Here is a 21,127-nt window from a genome sequence, read left to right on the forward strand (position 1 = left end):
TTTGGTACATTGGAACTTGTTGATAATTACGACTTGAGTTTGTCTTTATGAGCAGTTCATAACAGAACGTAAACACACTACGGCGGCCAATTAAGGAGCATTTATTCAGTGACCCCACAGCCGCAGTTTAACACCACTACCACTGGTGTGGATTTGGTTTCCTTATAAATCTGATGTTCCCAAACAATCAGCCAGATTAATCGCTTGGCAGTATCGCACTTCCGACATAAACAGAACATAAAATTACATAATTGTCAGAAGTGGGAAGGCCGGGGTCAGTGGGGGTGGAGGGGAGGTGGCGGTGGTGGTGCTCTCTCTCTCTCTCTCTCTCTCTCTCTCTCTCTGTCTCTCTGTCTCTCTCTCTCTCTCTCTCTCTCTGTCTGTCTCTCTCTCTCTCTCTCTCTCTCTCTCTCTCTCTCTCTCTCTCTCTCTCTCTCTCTCTCTGTCTGTCTCTCTTTTTGCTCTCTGCTGTCTCTCCTGTCTGTCGACACCACCTCTCTTTCTTCTCTCCTTCTCTTCCTCTCTCTCTCTGTCCTCTTTTCTCTTTCTCATCTGTCTCTCTTTCTCCTCTCGTCTATCCTCTCTCCCTCTCCTCCTCCTCCCCTCTCCCCTCCACCTCTCTCTTTCTTCCTCTCCCCCCCCCTCCTCCCTCCTCTCTCCCCTCTCCTCCATCTGTCCCCTCCCTTCTGTTCTCCCCCCCCCCCGTGTCTCCCACCCCTGCAAATAGAGAGAGATTCTGAGGAGAGGAAGAGAGAGTGTGTCCCTCGTGTGTGTTATGTGTGTTTGTGTGTCTGTCCATTGTCTGTGTTTGTAGGTGTCTCCAATGTGTATCTCTTCTGTGTGTTCTGGACTCTTGTGTTGTATGTGGTCTGTGTGTGTGTGCATGTGTGTATCATGTGTGTGTGTATGTGTGTGGTATGGTGTGTTTGTCGTCGTCGTGTGTATGTATGTATGTTATGTGTTTGTGTGTGTTGTGATGTTATGTATGTTCTGTGTATGTACCCCCCCTGTATGTGTCTGTGTGTGTGTCTTTGTGTGTTTGTATTGTGTTTGTCGTGGTTGTATGTGTGTGTGTGTGTTGTCGCTATGTGTGTATGTGTGTCTCTGTGTGTGTGTCTCTGGCTGTGTGTTTGTGTCTGTGTGTTCTGTGTCTGTGTTGTCTATGTGTGTGTGTGTGTTGTCTGTTGTGTCTTTGTGGTTGTTGGTGTCTGTGTGTGGACAGTGATAGTAGGTGTGTTGACTCTGTGTTGTCGTGGTGTGATAGTATTCCATGTCGTGTTTGTGGTGTGTGTGTGGGTGTGTGTCTCTGTGTGTCTCCTGTTTGTGTGGACAGTGATAGTAGTACTGACTCGTATGGTAACTCAAGCTGGTTTGACCAGAGTATGTAATGGCCCACGAGGTGAAGGGTAAATTCATAACCAAGTGGTTTAAATTTGTATCAAACAAATAAAAGCAAGTTGATATGTTTTAATGTCTTTTCAAAGAAAAACTTATTTACGGGGCAGGCGTTTGCACAGTGAACTTATATGCTATAGGTAGCATTCGGTATTTGTAGTGTTAATTTCAGTGGTACATTTTGCCTTGACATGTTGGTCATTACTATGAATCAAACAGCTGAGGTTGAACTGAGATTCAACATATGCTGGATATCGCCGTGTTATAAATCTCAGTGTTTTCTCAAATGATCTTTTAAGAGACGGCGACGGTTAACCCTAGATGTAGATGCAATCAAAATGAGAAATTACCCGCACATATCCCAAGTATCCTCGATCCTTATCAATACTTTATACTGGCCATGTGAGCAGTGATGCACTGTAGTCAGTGAAGGTCACTGTATGTATTTTCATTAGGTACCTATTGTCGGAGCTTTGGCATCACACGACGAAAACAACGAGTTTATTTGTTACTAAAAGCTATGGAATGGAACAGATCGCGGTCTATGCAAGCCCCCTGTGCCAGAACCATACATTACGACCACGGTCAAATGAGGCTAAAGACACCAAACACTGCATTCCCGACAACTCACGCGTGCTACTGTTCACACAACAAATGGTGTTTTTTCTCCGTCTCGGCAATATGTTTTATCTTTACCTGGCTGACATGAGCGAGAGCAAAGGTGATGCATGGGTTATTAAATACGAAATATCTGAAAGGAGTTTGGAAAATGATTCATTCTCCGAACAAGAGCTTCCGTCGGCAAGACAGACAGCACCAATACAATTTACAGTTTGAATATGCGTAATAAAGTCCGTACGCGAGTATACGATCATAGTCGTAATGTAAAGTACTTGGTTCTACTGTGTCAATTTGAAGTTGATAGACCCGAGTGTCTCTCTCTCTCTCACACACTCTCTCTCTCTCTCTCTCTCTCTCTCTCTCTCTCTCTCTCTCTCTCTCTCTCTCTCTCTCTCTCTGTGTGTTTCTCTCTCTCCCTTTCTCTCTCTCTCTTTCTCTCTCTCTCTGTCCGTGTCTCTCTCTCTCTCTCTCTCTCTCTTCTCTCCTCTCTCTTCTCTCTCTCTCCTCTCTCTGTCTGGTTCTCTCTCTCTCTCTCTGGTCTGTGTTTTTCTCTCTCTCTCTCTCTCTCCTCTATCTCTCTCTTCTCTCATCTCTCTCTCTCTTCTCTCTCTCTTCTCGCTTTTCTCTCTCTCTCTGTCTGTTTTCTCTCTCTCTCTCTTCTCTCTCTCTCTCTCTCTCTCTCTCTCTCTCGCTCTCTCTCTCCCTCCCTCTCTCTCTCTCCTCTCTCTCTCTCTCTCTCTCTCTCTCTCTCTCTCTCTCTCTCTCTCTCTCTCTCTCTCTCTCTCTCTCTCTCTCTCTGGCAAGCAGTATAACAGTGTACGGCCATTTATAGGCGTACGGGTTCCCATTTTTGTAGGGGGCAGGCTGGATTTTGCCCGAATTATACGAAAATGCTTGAATCTGACTAACATTTATTCATATTAGCATCACTACCAAACAGCTATATAAGGTTGCAAACGAATCACCGCGTATTTTTATATGGATTACAACCAATTTTGAAAGTAGAATGATGGAAATACATGGTAAAAAGGTCTCAGATTAGCAAATTTCCCCCGAATATCTGTATCATTTTTGCCCGAATTTGAGGTTTTGTTCCAGCGCTAGGGGACAGTTGTCTCCTCGGTCCTCCCTGTCTCGTACGCTTATGCGGCCATTTGAATTAAATTATAAGCGGTATAACAGCGTACGACCATTCGGATTAAATTGTACGCGTATAACAGCGTACGACCATTCGGATTAAATTTTAAACGGTATAACAGCGTACGACCATTCGGATTACATTGCAAGCAATATGTAGCTATTTCCTGTTTATACAGCATGGAATCAATGATCTTGTTGAACAGTGTACCGTACTACACGTTAGAGGTAGGCGTGTATCAATTCTACTAGATGGCAAGTGGTCAGTCAAGGTCAGCCAAGGTCATTGTACGTATACAGACCAGATTTTGTACTAAAATACTAGTATGGCATTTGTGGCGTCGTAATAAAATATATGTATATGAAAAATCCGCCTGTGGTTTGTACTAGCTCCGCCGTGGGATGAGTCAAAGCGGAGGCCATGCAAGCAACCAGAACTGGAATTTGTTATGCCACGTCAAATGATGGCAAAGATAATAAACAAAAAATGCCTGGTAAGTCATATGTGCTACTGTTGTATCGAGAAACCAGAGTTAATAACCAATGGTGAATCTAGGAGGGTGGGGGTGGGGGGGGGGGGGGGTGTGCATTCTGTGAATCAATGCCATAGTTGACCTACTTCCTGGAAAAGCAACAGAGGATGAACGTGTAGTATGCACGGGAATCTTGGGAGAATGTTCTTTTCCATCAGTCCCGGTGTCGTGCTGGTTAAGCCATCAGACTCACGGGTGGTAGGTACTGCCTTGGAATTCCAGTGCGGATTCCTACCTAGAGTGGCTCTGAATAATCAGCAATAAATAACCGTTAATCTTCGTCATGGACGAACAGCTTAAATAGATACGGTATGCGCCAATGACAGTATCCCTGAACTTTAACTGGCACAAAAATCAAGTTACAATAATTGTAAATTGTTTAGGGAAACTACTGGTGAGGGATAGGAAAGGACCATTCATTCATTCATTTCAACTTATTTTCGTGCTTATATCCAATTAAGGTTCAAGCACGCTGTCCTGGGGAAATACCTCAGTTATTTGGGCTGTCTGTCCAGGACAGTGGGTTAGTTGTTAATTGTTAGTGGTCAGTGAGAGACCTTGCAGTGGTATTAACAGCAACAGCAATTATACTTTCCTAATTACTGAATCTGTGTTTTTTTTCTCAGACTTTCGTTGGCGGTCAACTGCCTGATACCAATGTTATTCTACTTGAGTTTGCACTTTATTTTTCTTTATTTATAACTTTGAATGATCTCCAACATGTTAACATGTGGGAACTCGAAGACGCTGATGATTCCACGCATAGAAATAATCTACGGCGTGCCACTGCAGTCCTTGCCAAACTCCGAATAAATCACACTTGCGCATAGTTTTAACTTTCAGGAAAGGATAGTATAATGTTTACTGCCTTGTTTGTGTGAAACAAGCAGAATATATTGTATAGGAGGCGGAGTGTGTGGTCCTGAAAATGCACCTAAGCATATGTACATCATACCGACCAGACTTTATTTCAAGGACACCAGAGACGGGCCCGCCCCCCCCCCCCCCCCCCCCTAATTTTTTGCGAAAGTTAAAAGTTTTTATATATTAATTTTCATTGTTTTACTTCCCCTCCTACCCTCCCCCAAAGTTCCATTGGCATTCCGCCTCATGCCATTGTCCCCCCCCCACCCCCAATGGATTTTCTGGATCCGCCACTGGTCACGAAAATCAGTTCTCAAATACTTTTCATAATTTAATCCACAAAATCTCAGTCCTGTTATATTCATGGTGCCTGGTGTTTATCGCAGCAACAACAACAACAACGACAACAACAACAAAAAACAACATCGAACATAATGAGCCGCCGAATTTACAAAGCCTGTTTATGTCTTAAAGACACGAATTTACAAAGCCTGTTTATGTCTTAAAGACACGAATTTAAGAGAAAAAACTGGCTTTGTAAATTCGGCCCATTGACTCTATAGGCACAGTATGTGTTTGACAACTACAGAATATTTAACGTCTACTAGTGCCTGACAAAACTAGAGATTAACAACAGGTCGTCACAATGCTGGCGTAGCAACTGAAGCCTAAATATTTGATCATGGTCGCCATACAAGCAATAATTACAAGAATACTACTATAATCAGCATATAACCTCGAGAAGACGAATCTGTGGCTGGTATGGTTTCTCAAACCTGTCCACGTCCGTAAAACAATTACCTTTTCTTCATAAGTACAATGCTGGGGTGTCATTAAACAAACATTATTTTTCTCCGCTCGGTGCTTGCAAGTTTTGACAGCTTCTCACGGCGATGTAGTTAACGTCTGTGGTTTTTAAGCACGTTGATAAGAACCCGCTCGGCATACCTCCGCGTCATACACAGTGGAAAAATAACTATTAGTGACAGCAGATTAACTACCTAGTAAGAAAACATCTGCTTTTACTTTCACCCTCTCGTGTTGGGAGGTTGCTTAATCGCTGTGTCGTCAGATAGTTCAGACGCTGGGTCGTCATAAAACGAGATGTGAGAGACCGTTTTCCCGGAGATAATTATCTAATGTCTCCCAACAGCAATACTGCATATTTTCATAATACACAGAGTTGATTTGTTTTGTAACTAGCTAACACACACTTAAGCCTAACGACCAGTTTACCTGGCTTCGTGCCCAGTGCGTCTGGTGTAGGTAAATGTTGTCACCGAGTGTAATGTTGGCGAACACTCTGCGGTGTCTGGTTATTCTGATTCCTCAGCTACATATTAGACATCAGTCGCGTGTTCAGGAGGCCGAGCGATCGCGAATAATTTGATTGGTACCATCGTCTTCTGTCACATCACATCTCACATAACGTCCGATGCAACAACAAAAAAACAAAAAAAACAAACAAAACAATCAGTATAGCGAGCGACAGCCCTTGTCCTCCCGACATTCCAGTTTGGTCCGCGTTTTACCAGCACTCGTGGTTATAGTAAAAGTCAATTTTATTAAAACAGTTTTTATTTTACAACACGTTGATTACTTAATCATCAGCTATTGCATGTCAAACATTTGACAATGGTGACACATAATCTTATACGGAAACCTGCCAATTTTTTTCAACAACAAGGGATCTTTTACATGCAGTTTCCCACAAACAGGGCAGCACATACCTTTGATATATCAGTCATGGTTGGGACGGTATAACTCAATCGGAGGATGGGTCCACTGATGTTCAATTATTGAATCCTACAACGAAAGCTCCTAAGGTGAACTAGATCCCGTCCTTCAACATAACGAGGGCTGACTTGTGTACATTAGGTATTAAAGGGACATTCCTGAGTTTGCTGCATTGTAAGATGTTTCCGACTAATACAATATTTCTACGATTAAACTTACATATTAAATATGTTTTCTTGTTTAGAATGTCAGTGTCTGTATAATCAATGTGTTTCTGGTCATCTTAATATTTGTAAGAAGCCCGAACTGCATTTTGTCTTTAAATAATTTTGTACGTACGAAAAAGCAAACAAACAAAACAAAAAATTATTTTAGGATATAAAAATGAAATTTAACCTAGTACAAATATTAAAACGATCAGAAACACGTTTAATATACAGCCGCTAATATTTTATGAAGAAAAATATATTTGATATGCAACTACAATCGTTAAAAAGTCTCTGTTAGTCGATAACATCTTAAAAATTGCAGCAAACTCAGGAATGTCCCTTTAAAGCTAGTTTCTAGACTCGGCTATTTAATAGATTTACAGTTCGAACCGAAAGTAAGTTTCCACGATACATAAGGAATGTCTTGACTAGTTATCTTTAATAAGCAGAGTTCTGTATGCGAGTGGACAAAAAACACGAGTTGAACTTAATTATAAGTCCAAAAGCCATACTAAATGTTTTCAATTTAATTTCAAACAGTGATTTTCAGCTTTAAATCAAGTAGCCCGAGTTCACTGCCGTTGCGGAAATAGACGGACATTTGGACAGTTATAATCGCTCTTTGCCGTCAGAGACAACTCTATTACGAAAACGCGCGATTTTTCGCTTACCACCAAGTAAACAAGGATTCCGTTCTATTGATAATTTTCGAGTTCACTGATAAGCAGTATTCCACATATTAGTCACCAATGCACAAAGGAAGAAACCCGACCGAACCTACGTTTTTAACCGAAACATTGTTGAAAGAGACTACTGTCGGGTTTCTTTCCAAATGGCCGTCTAGCTTTCGAACGGCCGAGTACTCGGGCTATAAGTCAAGAAAGTGTTATGATCGCTGTCTCAGTCTGTTTCCTAGAGATCTATCCTGAGCAACTTCTGTATGCACGTTCCAAATTCCAGCAATCAGCTTAGGCATGTCTCATATTTATATGTCTTGTAATGAACCCTGGCCGTGCGGGCTCCCATTTTTTAAAGGGGGCATGCTGATTTGTGCCCGAATTAAACAAAAATGCTCGAATCTGGATAACAAAGAAAGAAAAGAAAGAAAAGTTTTATTTAACGACGCACTCAGCACATTTTATTTACGGTTATATGGCGTCAACTGGATAACAACGTTTATTCATATTAGTACTACAATCTGATTAAAATTAGTTCTACTGATTTGCCAGTAGATCTAACAGCATTGCGTGGACTCCCATGTCCAGGTGACATTTCATCAATAAATAACAATTTAAATATCGACCAATTACACCTCGCCTTTTATAGCGTTATTCGGGAGCATACAAATTCTAAAAATATCGGGCAAGACTATATGACTCCCATTGGGAGCTCGTACCGGGATGCGAACCCAGTACCTACCATTCTTAACCACCACGTAACCTAGTCGACGATTTTTACAGCACCGATCGTGAGACGTTCTAGGTGAACCGCTTGAACAAAACCTGCGCGTACTCGCTCCTCCGAACAGCACCCGTTCACACACACTGCCAAACGAACCCCTTGCCCTTCCGTTCCGCGAGCGTCAAACCAAACACATCCAGCGGGAACAAATTACGGGGAATTTATGATGGCGAGGATTGATACACGGGCACATTTCTCCTTCCTGCAGACAATCTTAGCCTCTCGCTGACGAGTTGGCTTCACTAATCTGTATAATTGCTAGTTATGGTATGATGAAACCGAAAAAAAGAGAAATAATTATGCAATGCACCGGGAACGAGTAATTCGATTCAAGAGCAAGTTAGTCATTACTTTGGGGTGTGGAACTAAAGACATAGGCGATGGAAGCGAGGGGGCGGGGGGGGGGGGGGGGGATTGCAGGGGAACACTGCTTCAACTCTGAAAATAATAAATTGCCACACCCACCCAGCCACCCCTTTGGAAGACGATTAATATATTACTGGTCCCTTCATTAACTGGCATCTTGATAGCCCGAGTACTCTGACGATAAGAAAGTTAGACGGACATTTGCTCTCTTACCGTCAGAGTACTCGAGCTGGCATTTTTCGACGCCTTGGGACGACTGACATCCTCATTCTGAAGTGTCTTTAGAAAGTTCTCAAGCTGCTTTAGAAAGGGTAGGGCTATACAATAACGCTATACTCATTAGTATAAATGTGATAGCTCTTTGGAAAGGGTAGGGCTATACAATAACGCTATACTCATTAGTATACGTGTGATAGCTCTTTGGAAAGGGTAGGTCTGTACAATAACGCTATACTCATTAGTATACGTGTGATAGCTCTTTGGAAAGGGTAGGGCTATACAATAACGCTATACTCATTAGTATACGTGTGATAGCTCTTTGGAAAGGGTAGGGCTATACAATAACGCTATACTCATTAGTATACATGTGATAGCTCTTTGGAAAGGGTAGGTCTGTACAATAACGCTATACTCATTAGTATACGTGTGATAGCTCTTTGGAAATGTATTTTAAAGGTACTAGTATATGGTCGTCTAAAACATCGTAAAGTTCCTCTTGTTGAAGTATATAGTTTTTCTAGATCCTATGGCCATAGATCAGTTACCAAACTCGGGAAATATATCCCCACAAATAATCTGCTGCTTGACTCTGAATATTTTACGGCAGGCATTTGTAGTGGCAATTATTCCACTGAAGTTAATAAGGGAGAGCATGTAGCTCGCAAACATGTGTAACTTGTTAGCACTGAAGTCTGCTATGTGACAGTCCATGCAAATGTAGTACTACTTTTAGTGTAAAGTGGGTATACTCCGGCCAAGTGTAATGGCTGCAATTGTTAAAACCAATATCCTGAGAGAAACAGATGGGACGTGTTCAGGACGCGAACAGTTTTATTGGTACCATTGTCGTCTATCGTGTCAAATGCACCTAAGGTTAGTCACAAAAAGCAGTCTAGCAAGCGACCGCGATCGCTTGCCCATTGAACAACAACCGCCAAGTTCAGCCAGCGAACATTTCGCTAACGTTCGCGAACTATTTGATTGGTTCCCGACGCTGTCATTCGGTTTACCATGAAGCGCATAAACCAGTCTAGCGGACGGTTTTCTGCTCGGTCTGGCTGAACGCGGACTTGGTGTTGTTCTTTCCAGGATATGTTCCCAAGCAGACAGATGTGCATACAATTTACACGGGTCTACTGATATTAATAAAAGTGCTATAGACACTATTGCAATAATGATATATAGAAACATAATTTAAATAATGGTGGTTTGTGACCCTATATGTTCGTGGTTGTAAAGAAAGTTAATTTATTTTGTTTAGAGCACATTGATTTATTAATCATCGTCTGTTGGATGTCAAACATTTGGTAATTCTGACACATAGTCATCAGTCAACCGGCTCCATTTTTTCCATTAGTAGCAAGGGATCTTTTATATGCACTTTCCCACAGACAGGATAACACATACCACGGCCTTTGACCAGTTGTGGTGCACTGGTTGGGGACGAAGAAAACGCCAATCAGCTGAATGGATCCACCGAGGTGGTTCGATCATGCGACACAAGCACCTCAAGCGAGCACTCAACCGACTGAGCTAAATCCCGCCACTAGTCTGTAAAAGCTCAAGACAATGTATCCACGTGACCATATGGTATACGTCAGATATATATATTTTTTTACAGTTTAGATTCACATTCCATTGAATTAACAAGATATGTAACAGTTCAGAGCACTTCAATTGATCAAGAAGAAAACTGCACCCTCTCAGCATAACTGCCTAACTAATTTTAGAAGCTTTTGAAGAAATAAAAATAAACCTTATATTTATACAAAAATGAATTCATTGAAGATTATTTTGTTCTTCAACGTTTTGTTCAAATGCTGTTTAAAGAATTAATTTCTGATTGTATGAAATCAGGATTTTTTTTTATCTGTTTGTATAAAAATCAGTTGTTTTTTTCTCCATTTTCTCAAAAGCTCTAAAACTCAGGTAAGTCATTATGTTAAGAGGCTGCCGATAAGCTATTTACTTTTCTCCAGACACGATTTGAAAATGTGAAGTGCCGAACAAATGTTTAAGTGCTAATGTACTCAGAAGTATACTCAACAAAATTGGGCAAATACACTTTTGGTAATTCTTTAGCTTGGGACGGTATTTGACTGTTGACCACTGACCTGTGACTCCGACCACGGCTAAGCCAACAGGTGACTAATTACTCTTTTTAAAATCTCACCTGGCAAGAAGACATGTTTTTCCTTCTCTAAAAGTTTGCCATCTTTGAAATACTGAGTTAACTGATCAAGGCCTTCGATCTGTGTGTCGCCCTTACGCCTACAGCGAAAGTGTTTTTGTGATAAACTAGCCTCAGTAAAGAACCCTATACATCGAATTGCTTCCGTCTTTTGTTGACGATTAATGACAGTAACATATACGTGTTAACAAGTATGTGTTATCAAAAATAATGAATAATGTTCTCACCAACAGGTGTGTAAGAAATAGTTTTGGTCATTCATTTATTAAAGCAAGCAGCTTAATTATATTTATATTTATTTCAATTTAAAAAAAAAAAAAATTGTCGTTAATGGATAAAACGTGTCCTGAAAATAGTGAAAATGCCTCAAGCGTTTAGAATGCCATGCCTTGCCATATGTCTATGGAAAACAGTCCTACCGAAATGGATTCATTACACGTTGGTTCAGAACGATACTAACTTACTTGTCGTTATGATCGCTATGAACTGTTGTTTAAATCATTAACTTTAAGATCACCCATAACATCGATACATCATAACAGAAAAGAAAAAAAACCTTGCATTTTTTAAAAAGCCAACTTAAAGAAAAATTTAAAATATATCTCCCGACTTCCATCTAATTTGGTGCGGGACGTAGCTCAGTGGTACAGCGCTCGCCTCATGCGCGATCGAACTAGGATCGATTCCCGTCGGTGGGCCCATTAGGCTATCTCTTGTTCCAGCCAGTGCTCCAGATGTAGCAAAGGCCGTGGTACGTACTATCCTGTCTGTGGGATGGTGCATATAAAAAAGAAATTGCTGCTCATCAAAAACGAGTAGTCCATGAAGTGGCGACAGCGGGTTTCCTCTCTCAATATATGTGTGGTCCTTAACCATATCTCCGTCCCATTTAATTTTGTAGAGTATATATTTTACATTGCTAGATGTAAAAAAACACGTTGAACATTAAAAACGTATCAGACAAGCATAGGTATACGTATTATTACTATTGGCAGCGAAAGACACGAGCTACTTAGGGGGTCTAGTGCAGCATTATGTACGTGTTGCCATTACTTGTTTAGACCAAATAGGCACTTTTAGGTGCATTCCGAGACAGCTGAACACCGCTCAGTTTAAAACGTGTACGACGAAACGTTACAGGTGCCAGACTCTTCCCGAGGACGGAAAGAAAGAAAGAAAGAAAGAAATGTTTTATTTAACGACGCACTCAAAACATTTTATTTACGGTTATATGGCGTCAGACATATGATTAAGGACCACACAGATTTTGAGAGGAAGCCCGCTGTCGCCACTTCATGGGCTACTCTTTCCGATTAGCAGCAAGGTATCTTTTATTTGAGCTTCCCACAGGCAGGATAGCACAAACCATGGCCTTTGCTGAACCAGTTATGGATCACTGGTCGGTGCAAGTGGTTTACACCTACCCATTGAGCCTTGCGGAGCACTCACTCAGGGTTTGGAGTCGGTATCTGGATTAAAACCCCCATGCCTCAACTGGGATCCGAACCCAGTACCTACCAGCCTGTTGACCGATGGCCTAACCACGATGCTACCGAGGCCGGTCGCGGATGCTGGGTTTGTCTAGGTGGGTGGGAAGTGTGCGTGTGTGTGTGTGTGTGTGGGGGGGGGGGGTCAAGGTTTTTAAAACACACTTGCAGTATTCACAGAGAAGGTGCAACGTTTAATATTGGCACCTGCAGTATTGACACAAAATATACTAACATGCATTTTTTAAATGACAGTCTTCCACAGAAATATCTAGCTAACATGTATGTACCCCACTATACACCAATACATTCATTGAATCCATCTGCTAAATACTGGATTTTTCGAGGGTCTTCGAATTTCGAGTGGGGTGAGGGTGGGGGTGGGGTGGGGGGTGGGGGTGCGCACCCTTACCACCGTTCCCTTAGATCCGCGAATCCTTCTACCTCCGATCCGACGGCACTTCATACAGTCGTTTTTTTAAGAAGATGGATTATATGGAAGAGCGAGCCTATATTCTTAACGATGTTGCATCATTTATTCACTCATGTCTCTTCACACTGTGTTTCTACATAGTTATATCATTTTTATTTTCGAAGTAAATAATCATATTCATATACTTGTCTTTATTTGACACCCAATAACCTATGTGTATTTTTAAACTGGGCTGTCATTAAGCATTCATTCAGCCATTCCTCCCATTATTTCTTTCTTCATTTATTCATTCATATATTTACTAGCATACAGCAAAAGAAGCTTATTTACAAGAATGGAGCAACACCGCTCTTTCTTGTCTGTTTATTTTGTTGTTGTTGTTATTGTTTTATTGTTAGTATTATAGCAAACATCTGTTCCACAAATGACCGCACACATGGAGATACTGTGCGTGGGAGAGACACAGATTCTTATTGTTTATGTCTTCTGGATTTCTCTCACGTCCACCACACCTGATAATTTCCGGAGTCGCCATATTCTGAATAACTGACGTATAATAATGCCACAACCAGACACTTTCCGGGCGTCGAAATGTATAAATTGTTAACGAAACATGGATACTTTGTTTTAAAACAATTTCCTTTGACAGACGGGAATTTTACACCTTTCCCCAGTGTGGTCTGGCTGTATGTACTCTTCCATCCGTCCTACACTGCAGCTGCTTGCTATTATTTCTGCACTTACCGATATTCCCTGCATGCCGGTTGAGGCATGCGCAATCAGCATACCTTTTCATGGTCGGTTTGAAGTACTCACTGGCACGGTGCCACATTCCTACATGCAAAGTTAACAATGTCGCAATCAAACTCGCCCACACATTTTAAAATGACACCCTCAATTTATGTTCTTGTCGTACCAGTCTGTAAGAACTTGGGTAGCAATTTGTATCTCCCTTGTCCAGACAAGACACACATCTACATGTAACTAAACGGGGGGTGGGGGTGGGGGGGGGGGAGACGGAGGGGGGGGGGGATTACAAGTTGTAACCCGTTGTACAATAATTCTCATAAAGCAATCAAATTGTAAAATCGTTGACCATAATTATTTGACAGTTTGAAAATATATGTTCGTCTATTAAGACGTTTATAAAATTAAAAACCAAAAAACCAAACGAAAACAACAACATTAAATATGAAAATTATTTACTTCTTTAAATTATCAGTTTAGGCCAATGTAATGCTTTTTGTGGTCGTCTGGGCGTTTTTACTGGCTCCGTGTTCAGAGAAATATTTGACTGGTCTCTGATGTGGTCATTTGGTTTAAAGCGGAGGGCATAAACCAGTCTAAAAACGTTGTGCTGCTCGGTCTAGCTGAACTGTCTAGTAGTAACCCTTAATGCATTTTTAGTCGCAGACAAACGGCTCGTAAGCCTACCTAGAAAACCAAAAAGTAAAGTTTGTTTTATTTAACGACGCCGCTAGAGCAGATTGATTTTTTATCTTATCATCGGCTATTGGACGTCAAACATATGGTCATTCTGACACTGTTTTTTAAAGGAAACCCATTGTCACCACATAGGCTACTCTTTTACGACAGGCAGCAAGGGATCTTTATTTGCGCTTCGCACAGGCAGGATAGCACAAACCATGGCCTTTGTTGAACCAGTTATGGATCACTGGTCGGTGCAAGTGGTTTACACCTACTCATTGAGCCTTGCGGAGCACTCAATCAGGGTTTGGAGTCGGTATCTGGATTAAAAATGCACGACGCCACCGAGGCCGGTCTAGAAAACCAAGGTTACTGACTTTAGTAAACTGGCTTCTTGTTTATACTACATTGTAAAGAAGTTGCATCTGATAATGCCTTTAAGGCGCTTCAGATATAATGTTACGGATGATTTATAGGTGTTTTTCTTTTTCTTTCTTTTTTAAGATGCTTGCATTATCGTAATTGCCACCTTAAAATGATCTCTGATCTAGAATCTTTTTAAAGCAAGATTGGAAAGAAACGACTTGACGAAAACATAGACATATTTACTGATATAAATATTTGTGGGATTATATTACTCATGTGAGTTACATGTATGGAGATTAATCCATTCATTGTCTTCAAACAGAAATGTAACAGATGCTTCGACTAGATGATGTAAGTTTAACATGTAGGTCATACAAAAATAATATTCAAAAGATTACTACCAATCTCAAAGTTATCGTTTACATTTAGATCAACCTTTAGAGCTACGTATTTATCAACAGCTTTGAGATTATAAACAATTTAGTTAAAAATGTATCAAAAGATTTCAATAGAAAACATGTCTTACGCATAAACGTGTGGAGATTTTTTTTTAATAAGCCGAGAGTCTAAGATGTTGAAGAATGTAAAGTAATCTGTGGACTGTGCTAATAATTAATAATAATCTAATCAGGTATATCAGATTTAAGACTCTTAGCACAAAAAGTGCACGCGTAACAAGTCTGATGCCGGACTACTTGAAGCCTTACGTTCAAACTGTAATGTTTTATTGGCCCAGTATTCGCGAAAGGTCATCATAGAGATGGTTTTCCCACTGGGTTAGACATTCTCAGGGCGATTATCCCACATTTGTGAGATGATTGTACAGTCGCTTTCCTCCCCATAGTCTGAATCCTAGCACAATTCAGTTTTGAAGATGGCGCAACGAATATAGCCTATATATATTATTGTGAAAAGAAATAAAGAAACAGAAAATGTAGATCAGATTTAATTCACTACTACCGTAGTAATGTCTGCAGTTCATACACAATCGTAATATTGGATTGTAGTTTGGGGGGGGGGGGGGGGGGGGTCTGCAGTTCATACACAATCGTAATGTTGGATTGTAGTTTGGGTGTGTGTGTGTGGGGGTGGGGTCTGCAGTTCATACACAATCGTAATGTTGGATTGTAGTTTGGGGGTGTGGGGGGTGGGTCTGCAGTTCATACACAATCGTAATGTTGGATTGTAGTTTGGGGGTGGGGAGTCTGCAGTTCATACACAATCGTAATGTTGGATTGTAGTCTGGGGGGTGGGGGTAGATGTAGGCTGATGTTTGCTCGAATTAAACAAAAATGCCTGAATCTGGGTAACAATTTATTAATATTTGCAATATTACCTAACAGCTATATACGGTTTAAAACGAAATCACTACACATACTTTCATGGGTCACAACTAATATTGTGTGTAGAACGATGGAAATACATGGTGAAAGGGTTTCACGCCAGTTCATTTGCCAGAACGAGTTTACCCTTTCTACCTGAATGTGAAGAGTTGCTCCAGCAATAGAGGGTGGGGTGGGGATGGGACTGTATAACCTCTTTATCCCCGTCTCATACGCTTATGATATTGCATAATTGAACCTAAATTGGATATAAAAATGAAAATCGAGATACAACGAAATATTCTAATAATATTTATTTTGTTTTGTAGGTTACGGCCACGTGGCTCCCAAGACCGATGAAGGAAGGATTGTCACTATAGCATATGCAGTTCTTGGAATTCCATTGACACTATTGTGCTTAACCAACATCGGTGACGTGATGGCGACGGGCTTTCGGTTACTGTATGGTAAAATCTGCTGTGGTGTGTGCTGCCGACTGTTCGGCCCCAGTCGCAGGCATCGCATCCCGGACATAGAGAAGGGAATCGGCGCTCAGGTGCTGACGTCGGAAGAGGAGGAGGCCGACAAGCCAAAGGAGGTGATTCGTGTGCCGACGTCGTTGTGCCTGCTGCTCATCGCGGGCTATATCTTCGCCGGCGCCATGTTGTTTTCCCTGTGGGAAAAGTGGGACTACTTGACAGGCTCGTACTTTTGTTTCATCACATTAAGTACGATCGGCTTCGGGGATATCGTGCCGGGGACGGACCTGAACGCTTGGGCGCAGGAGGAGAAACTCGTGCTGTGCGCCATGTACCTCGTGTTCGGGCTTTCCCTGATCGCCATGTGCTTCAACCTCGTGCAGGAGGACGTCAAGGCCAAGTGCAGGTGGCTCGGTACAAAGATCGGAATCATCGATAAACCGCAGTCATCGGTGTGAACGCGATGTGTGTGTGTGTGTGTAATGTGTATGTGTCGTTCTCCATTTTCTTGTTGAATTGTTTGTTCACTTCTCTCATCTCCGATTTCACCGTTCGTTAATACATTTGTTTTGTACAGTTTGGATATTTTCCCCCCTCTATATAATATATATTATATTATCGGTGTTATTTTTTAAAAGTTAATGTGTGGATACTTCACAGATTAAGTAAAAAAAAAGTTTTAATTTTCTGTGGTTTGTCAGAGTAATTTTCATGAAATTTTATTTTTGTGAAACATTTTTAGAATATTGGATTGTCTAATGATATTTGCGATATACCCACTGTAGTAAAAGGTCTTAGAAATGATTTTATAACAACGTCAGTTAATGGAAAGTACATTATTGGATACCTACACGGGAATAAGTATGATGAATATCACTGCAAACGACTGGTAATAAATTATTCTTGTTACGTTAAATCTTTATGTGACTATTTCATTTCTATATATTAACTTTAAAGGAGAATCACTTGTAGATTATAATCGGGTCAAAGAAAGTATTTCTCAAAAGCCTGATAGTCACGGGCTCCCAAAACTATGTGTCTGAACCTTGGAAGAATATAGGCACGTAAATAGAGTGTACGCCCAAGTCCCCAAATCACACCGAAGCTAGGTCTAGGTCTGGCGAGTATGGTACCAGTCGCAAATGAAATGCACTGTATCAAATGTGACAACACACACCGCGTCTGTGCTGGCACGAACTACAGATCTGACAACAGACGACATAGAACATGCGCTATATTTCCACACTGACTGCCAGACTGGCAGCTGTAGCCTGTGCAACAGAAAAGATATATATCAATCAAAGTAGAATTCTCATATTATTGTTGATCTTTTAAAGAGATTTTATAGAAGAAAATATATCTTAAGATATGGACGCTGTTACTATATATTAAAAACACGTAATAGTTACAAACCCAGACGTCAGAATACATCACACTCACTCACCAGACACCAGATGTGGTGTCTTTGCCACAGTCACCAGACACCAGATGTGGTGTCTTTGCCACTCACCAGACACCAGATGTGGTGTCTTTGCCACAGTCACCAGACACCAGATGTGGTGTCTTTGCCACAGTCACCAGACACCAGATGTGGTGTCTGTGCCACACTCACCAGACACCAGATGTGGTGTCTGTGCCACTCACCAGACACCAGATGTGGTGTCTTTGCCACACTCACCAGACACCAGATGTGGTGTCTTTGCCACACTCACCAGACACCAGATGTGGTGTCTTTGCCACACTCACCAGACACCAGACCCAGCTTCGGTATGTTTTGATCAACCGTTTCTTCTTCTTATTTTTATAACTTTGCTTTTTACAAACAAATAGCTGCTTGCACTCTAACTGAATAAAGTTAAACAACACATTCATTTATTAATCTTCGGCTATTGGATGTCAAACATGTGGTAATTTTGACATATAGTCGTAGAGAGGAAACCTGCTATATTATAAGCAAGGGATCTTTTAAATGCACTATCCCATAGACAGGATAGCACATACCACGGCCTTTGATATATCAGTCGTGGTTGGAACGAGAAGTAGCACAGTGGGGCCACCGACGGGGATCGATCTTAGACCAGCCGCGTCTAATTGAATAGGTAGGCGAGATATTCTCCATTCAGCCTAGGATAACCTATTAGCTTGTAGTGCTAAAGGGACATTCCTGAGTTTGTGCAACTTTTAATATGTTATCGACTAACGGAGGCTTTTTAACGATTGTAATTACATATCAAATATATTTTTCTGCATAAAGTATTAGTGGCTGTATATTAAACGTGTTTCTGATCGTTGTAATATTTGTACTAGGTTAAATTTCATTTTATTTCCTAAAATATGTTGTTTTTTTTCGTACGTACGAAATTATTTGAAGACAAAATCCAGTTTCGACTATTTATAAATATTAAAGGGACACACCCTAGTTACGGCTAGTTGTTAACCATTACGGCGTTGTTTTTCGCCATTAAACCCATTTTTTCACAAATAAAATTGCACTTTACTTACCGTTTATTATTTAGAATATACATTTCCATTCACCTAGTGTTTTTCGGTAATCCTGGTTTTTGTAATACCACAAAATGCATTTTTCGTATTTCATAAAATGGCACGGACCTCTGAGAAAAAACCGTTGAGCAGACAAGGTCTAATCTATTTTTAGAGGGGATATTTCCATTTCAATGTCACAGACGTTGGTATAACACGTGACCGTTATCATTTTGGTTCGGTTTGTTTTCTCGTGCACGGTTCGCGCAATCAACATCCGATTTGTTGTTGTTCATTTGTGAGATTTTTCTTCACAGTTCGTAAACATTTTCAGTAACAATAAAGTTCAGACAAGTAAGTGTCTCAATACAAAACGTTACAAACCCTTAAAACCAATAATTTTGCTAAGTCTTACGATATCTGGAGAGGGAATACAACCAGGACAGAACAGTTGGAACATGTCCAGAAGAGGTGAAAGGAACGCACCCCAAGTCTGTGAAATTTGTCGTGACGTAGGCATTGTTGTGCTTCGAGCGACATCTACCGGTGACATCAGAATACTAACTTTCAAAATTATTTCAAGCAATTGGGTCATGGGGATTCCCATGGTATTTATCGATATAAAACCTGCTTTTTCACTCCATTTGATAAAAACGTGAGCTAAGGGTGTTACAGGTTTGTAGATTAACCAAATTATAATTTATTTTCGCTGGATGGAACTAGGGTGTGCGGCTTTAAGACGACCAGAAACACATTGAATATACAGACACTGTTATTCTAAACAAGAAAATATATTTAATATGTAAGTTTAATCGTAGAAATATTTTATTAGTCGGAAACATTTTACAATGCAACAAAGTAAGGAATGTCCCTTTCAGACAGTCCAAGAATATTCTTTACACCTCAGCGACATGGTGCCATTTCGACATTTACACACCAGGAAACAAACAAGCCTACTCGATTGAATGTCTTCAAGTTCCTCAAAGCTCCCCAGAAGTTAAGAATGGATTATACGGCTAGTATCAAATCATACGAATATATACAGTACTCAGAGTCGGTTTATCCTAGTAGCACATGGACCCCGCGCTTCAGGGGGCCCCGCGGTCATATGTACATTTATTTTCCCCATATCATTTTTACTCTCCCCCCGACGGTTGCAAAATATATATCTTGGGAAGGGGGAGCGCTGTTATTTGTGCTGTAAACAGGCCCCGCGGATCCTTAAACCGGCTCTGTATATAACCCACCACCCTAATATTATTTATCTACACACTTTGACTCATGTATATATAGTAACAGCATTGCCACAGCCTTTCATATACCAGCTATACCACATCGTTGGAACGGGAGATCATTGAATGAGGGTGCTTGATTCTAAAATGCATCCGATTCGAGGCGAACGCTCAAACACCGAGATCAACACCGCTCTCGGCAAGCTAGGTACATCTTCAGCTATCCGTCTGTGTGTGCCATTCCAACCAGTTCCAGTCAGTACAAACATCCTGTAAGACTTCATCGCCCACCTTCAGAAATGAAAAGGACATTGAGCGAAAGAAAAATCAGGAAACTTTGAAAGATCATAAAATTACAAGACCGGATTTTGTTTTTGAAATTAAAATGAAAGGATTCTTTTTTGTGTGAAAAGATACTGAATTTTTCAAATCAGTTTCCTTAAAGGGACATTCCCGAGTTTGCTGCAATGTTTAAGATGTTATCAGTTAACAGACTTTTTAACGACTGTAATTACATATTAAATATATTTTTCTGCATAAAATATTAATGGCTGTATATTAAACGTGTTTCTGGTCGTTCTAATATTTGTAAAATGTTAAATTTCATTTTATTTTATAAAGTATATCTTTTTCGTACGTACGAACTTATTTGAAGACAAAATCCAGTTTGGGTTCTTACAAATATTAAGACGACCAGAAACACATTGAATATACAGACATTGATATTCTAAACAAGAAAATATATTTAATATATAAGTTTAATCATAAAAATATTGTATTTGTCTGAAACATCTTATAATGCAGCAAACTCAGGAATGTTCCTTTAATGTTAAGTAAAATTTTATAAATATACATCGAATATCAACTAATTCTTAATATATTGACAGCAAAAATGACCTAACCAAGAAAATATGGAAACGCATTCAAAGAAATAAATAAAAAAATGTTGATTTTCTTGTTTACTAATGAAGTATAATGTCAGTAATGTTTTTATGTTATGACATCATTTAAAACATCATCAAGAAGAGTTTATCGTAGAACAGGCAACAAAAACGTGTTGACGTCACGATCCCTTCAAAACGCAGTCAACAGCACAAGCAGTGATTTCTTTTCTACAGAGTTCTCTCGGCAGTCGGCGCTGTTTAATAAATAATCTTCACGCTCCA

The 21,127-nt window shown here is 40.5% G+C and overlaps 1 protein-coding gene across 1 annotated transcript in view; it reads left to right on the forward strand.

Moving 5' to 3' along the window:
* Window positions 1-17,157, forward strand: part of LOC121369277 (zinc finger CCCH domain-containing protein 13-like) — a 92,087-nt gene extending 74,930 nt beyond the window's left edge. The window contains exon 2 of the mRNA XM_041494242.1: window positions 16,099-17,157. Within this exon, the coding sequence (XP_041350176.1) occupies window positions 16,099-16,706 (608 nt within the window). The 3' untranslated portion in view covers window positions 16,707-17,157. The remainder of the gene's footprint in view (window positions 1-16,098) is intronic.
* Window positions 17,158-21,127: the final 3,970 nt, after the last annotated feature.

Source organism: Gigantopelta aegis, chromosome 3 (genome assembly GCF_016097555.1).
Source record: "Gigantopelta aegis isolate Gae_Host chromosome 3, Gae_host_genome, whole genome shotgun sequence".
Taxonomy (NCBI): domain Eukaryota; kingdom Metazoa; phylum Mollusca; class Gastropoda; order Neomphalida; family Peltospiridae; genus Gigantopelta; species Gigantopelta aegis.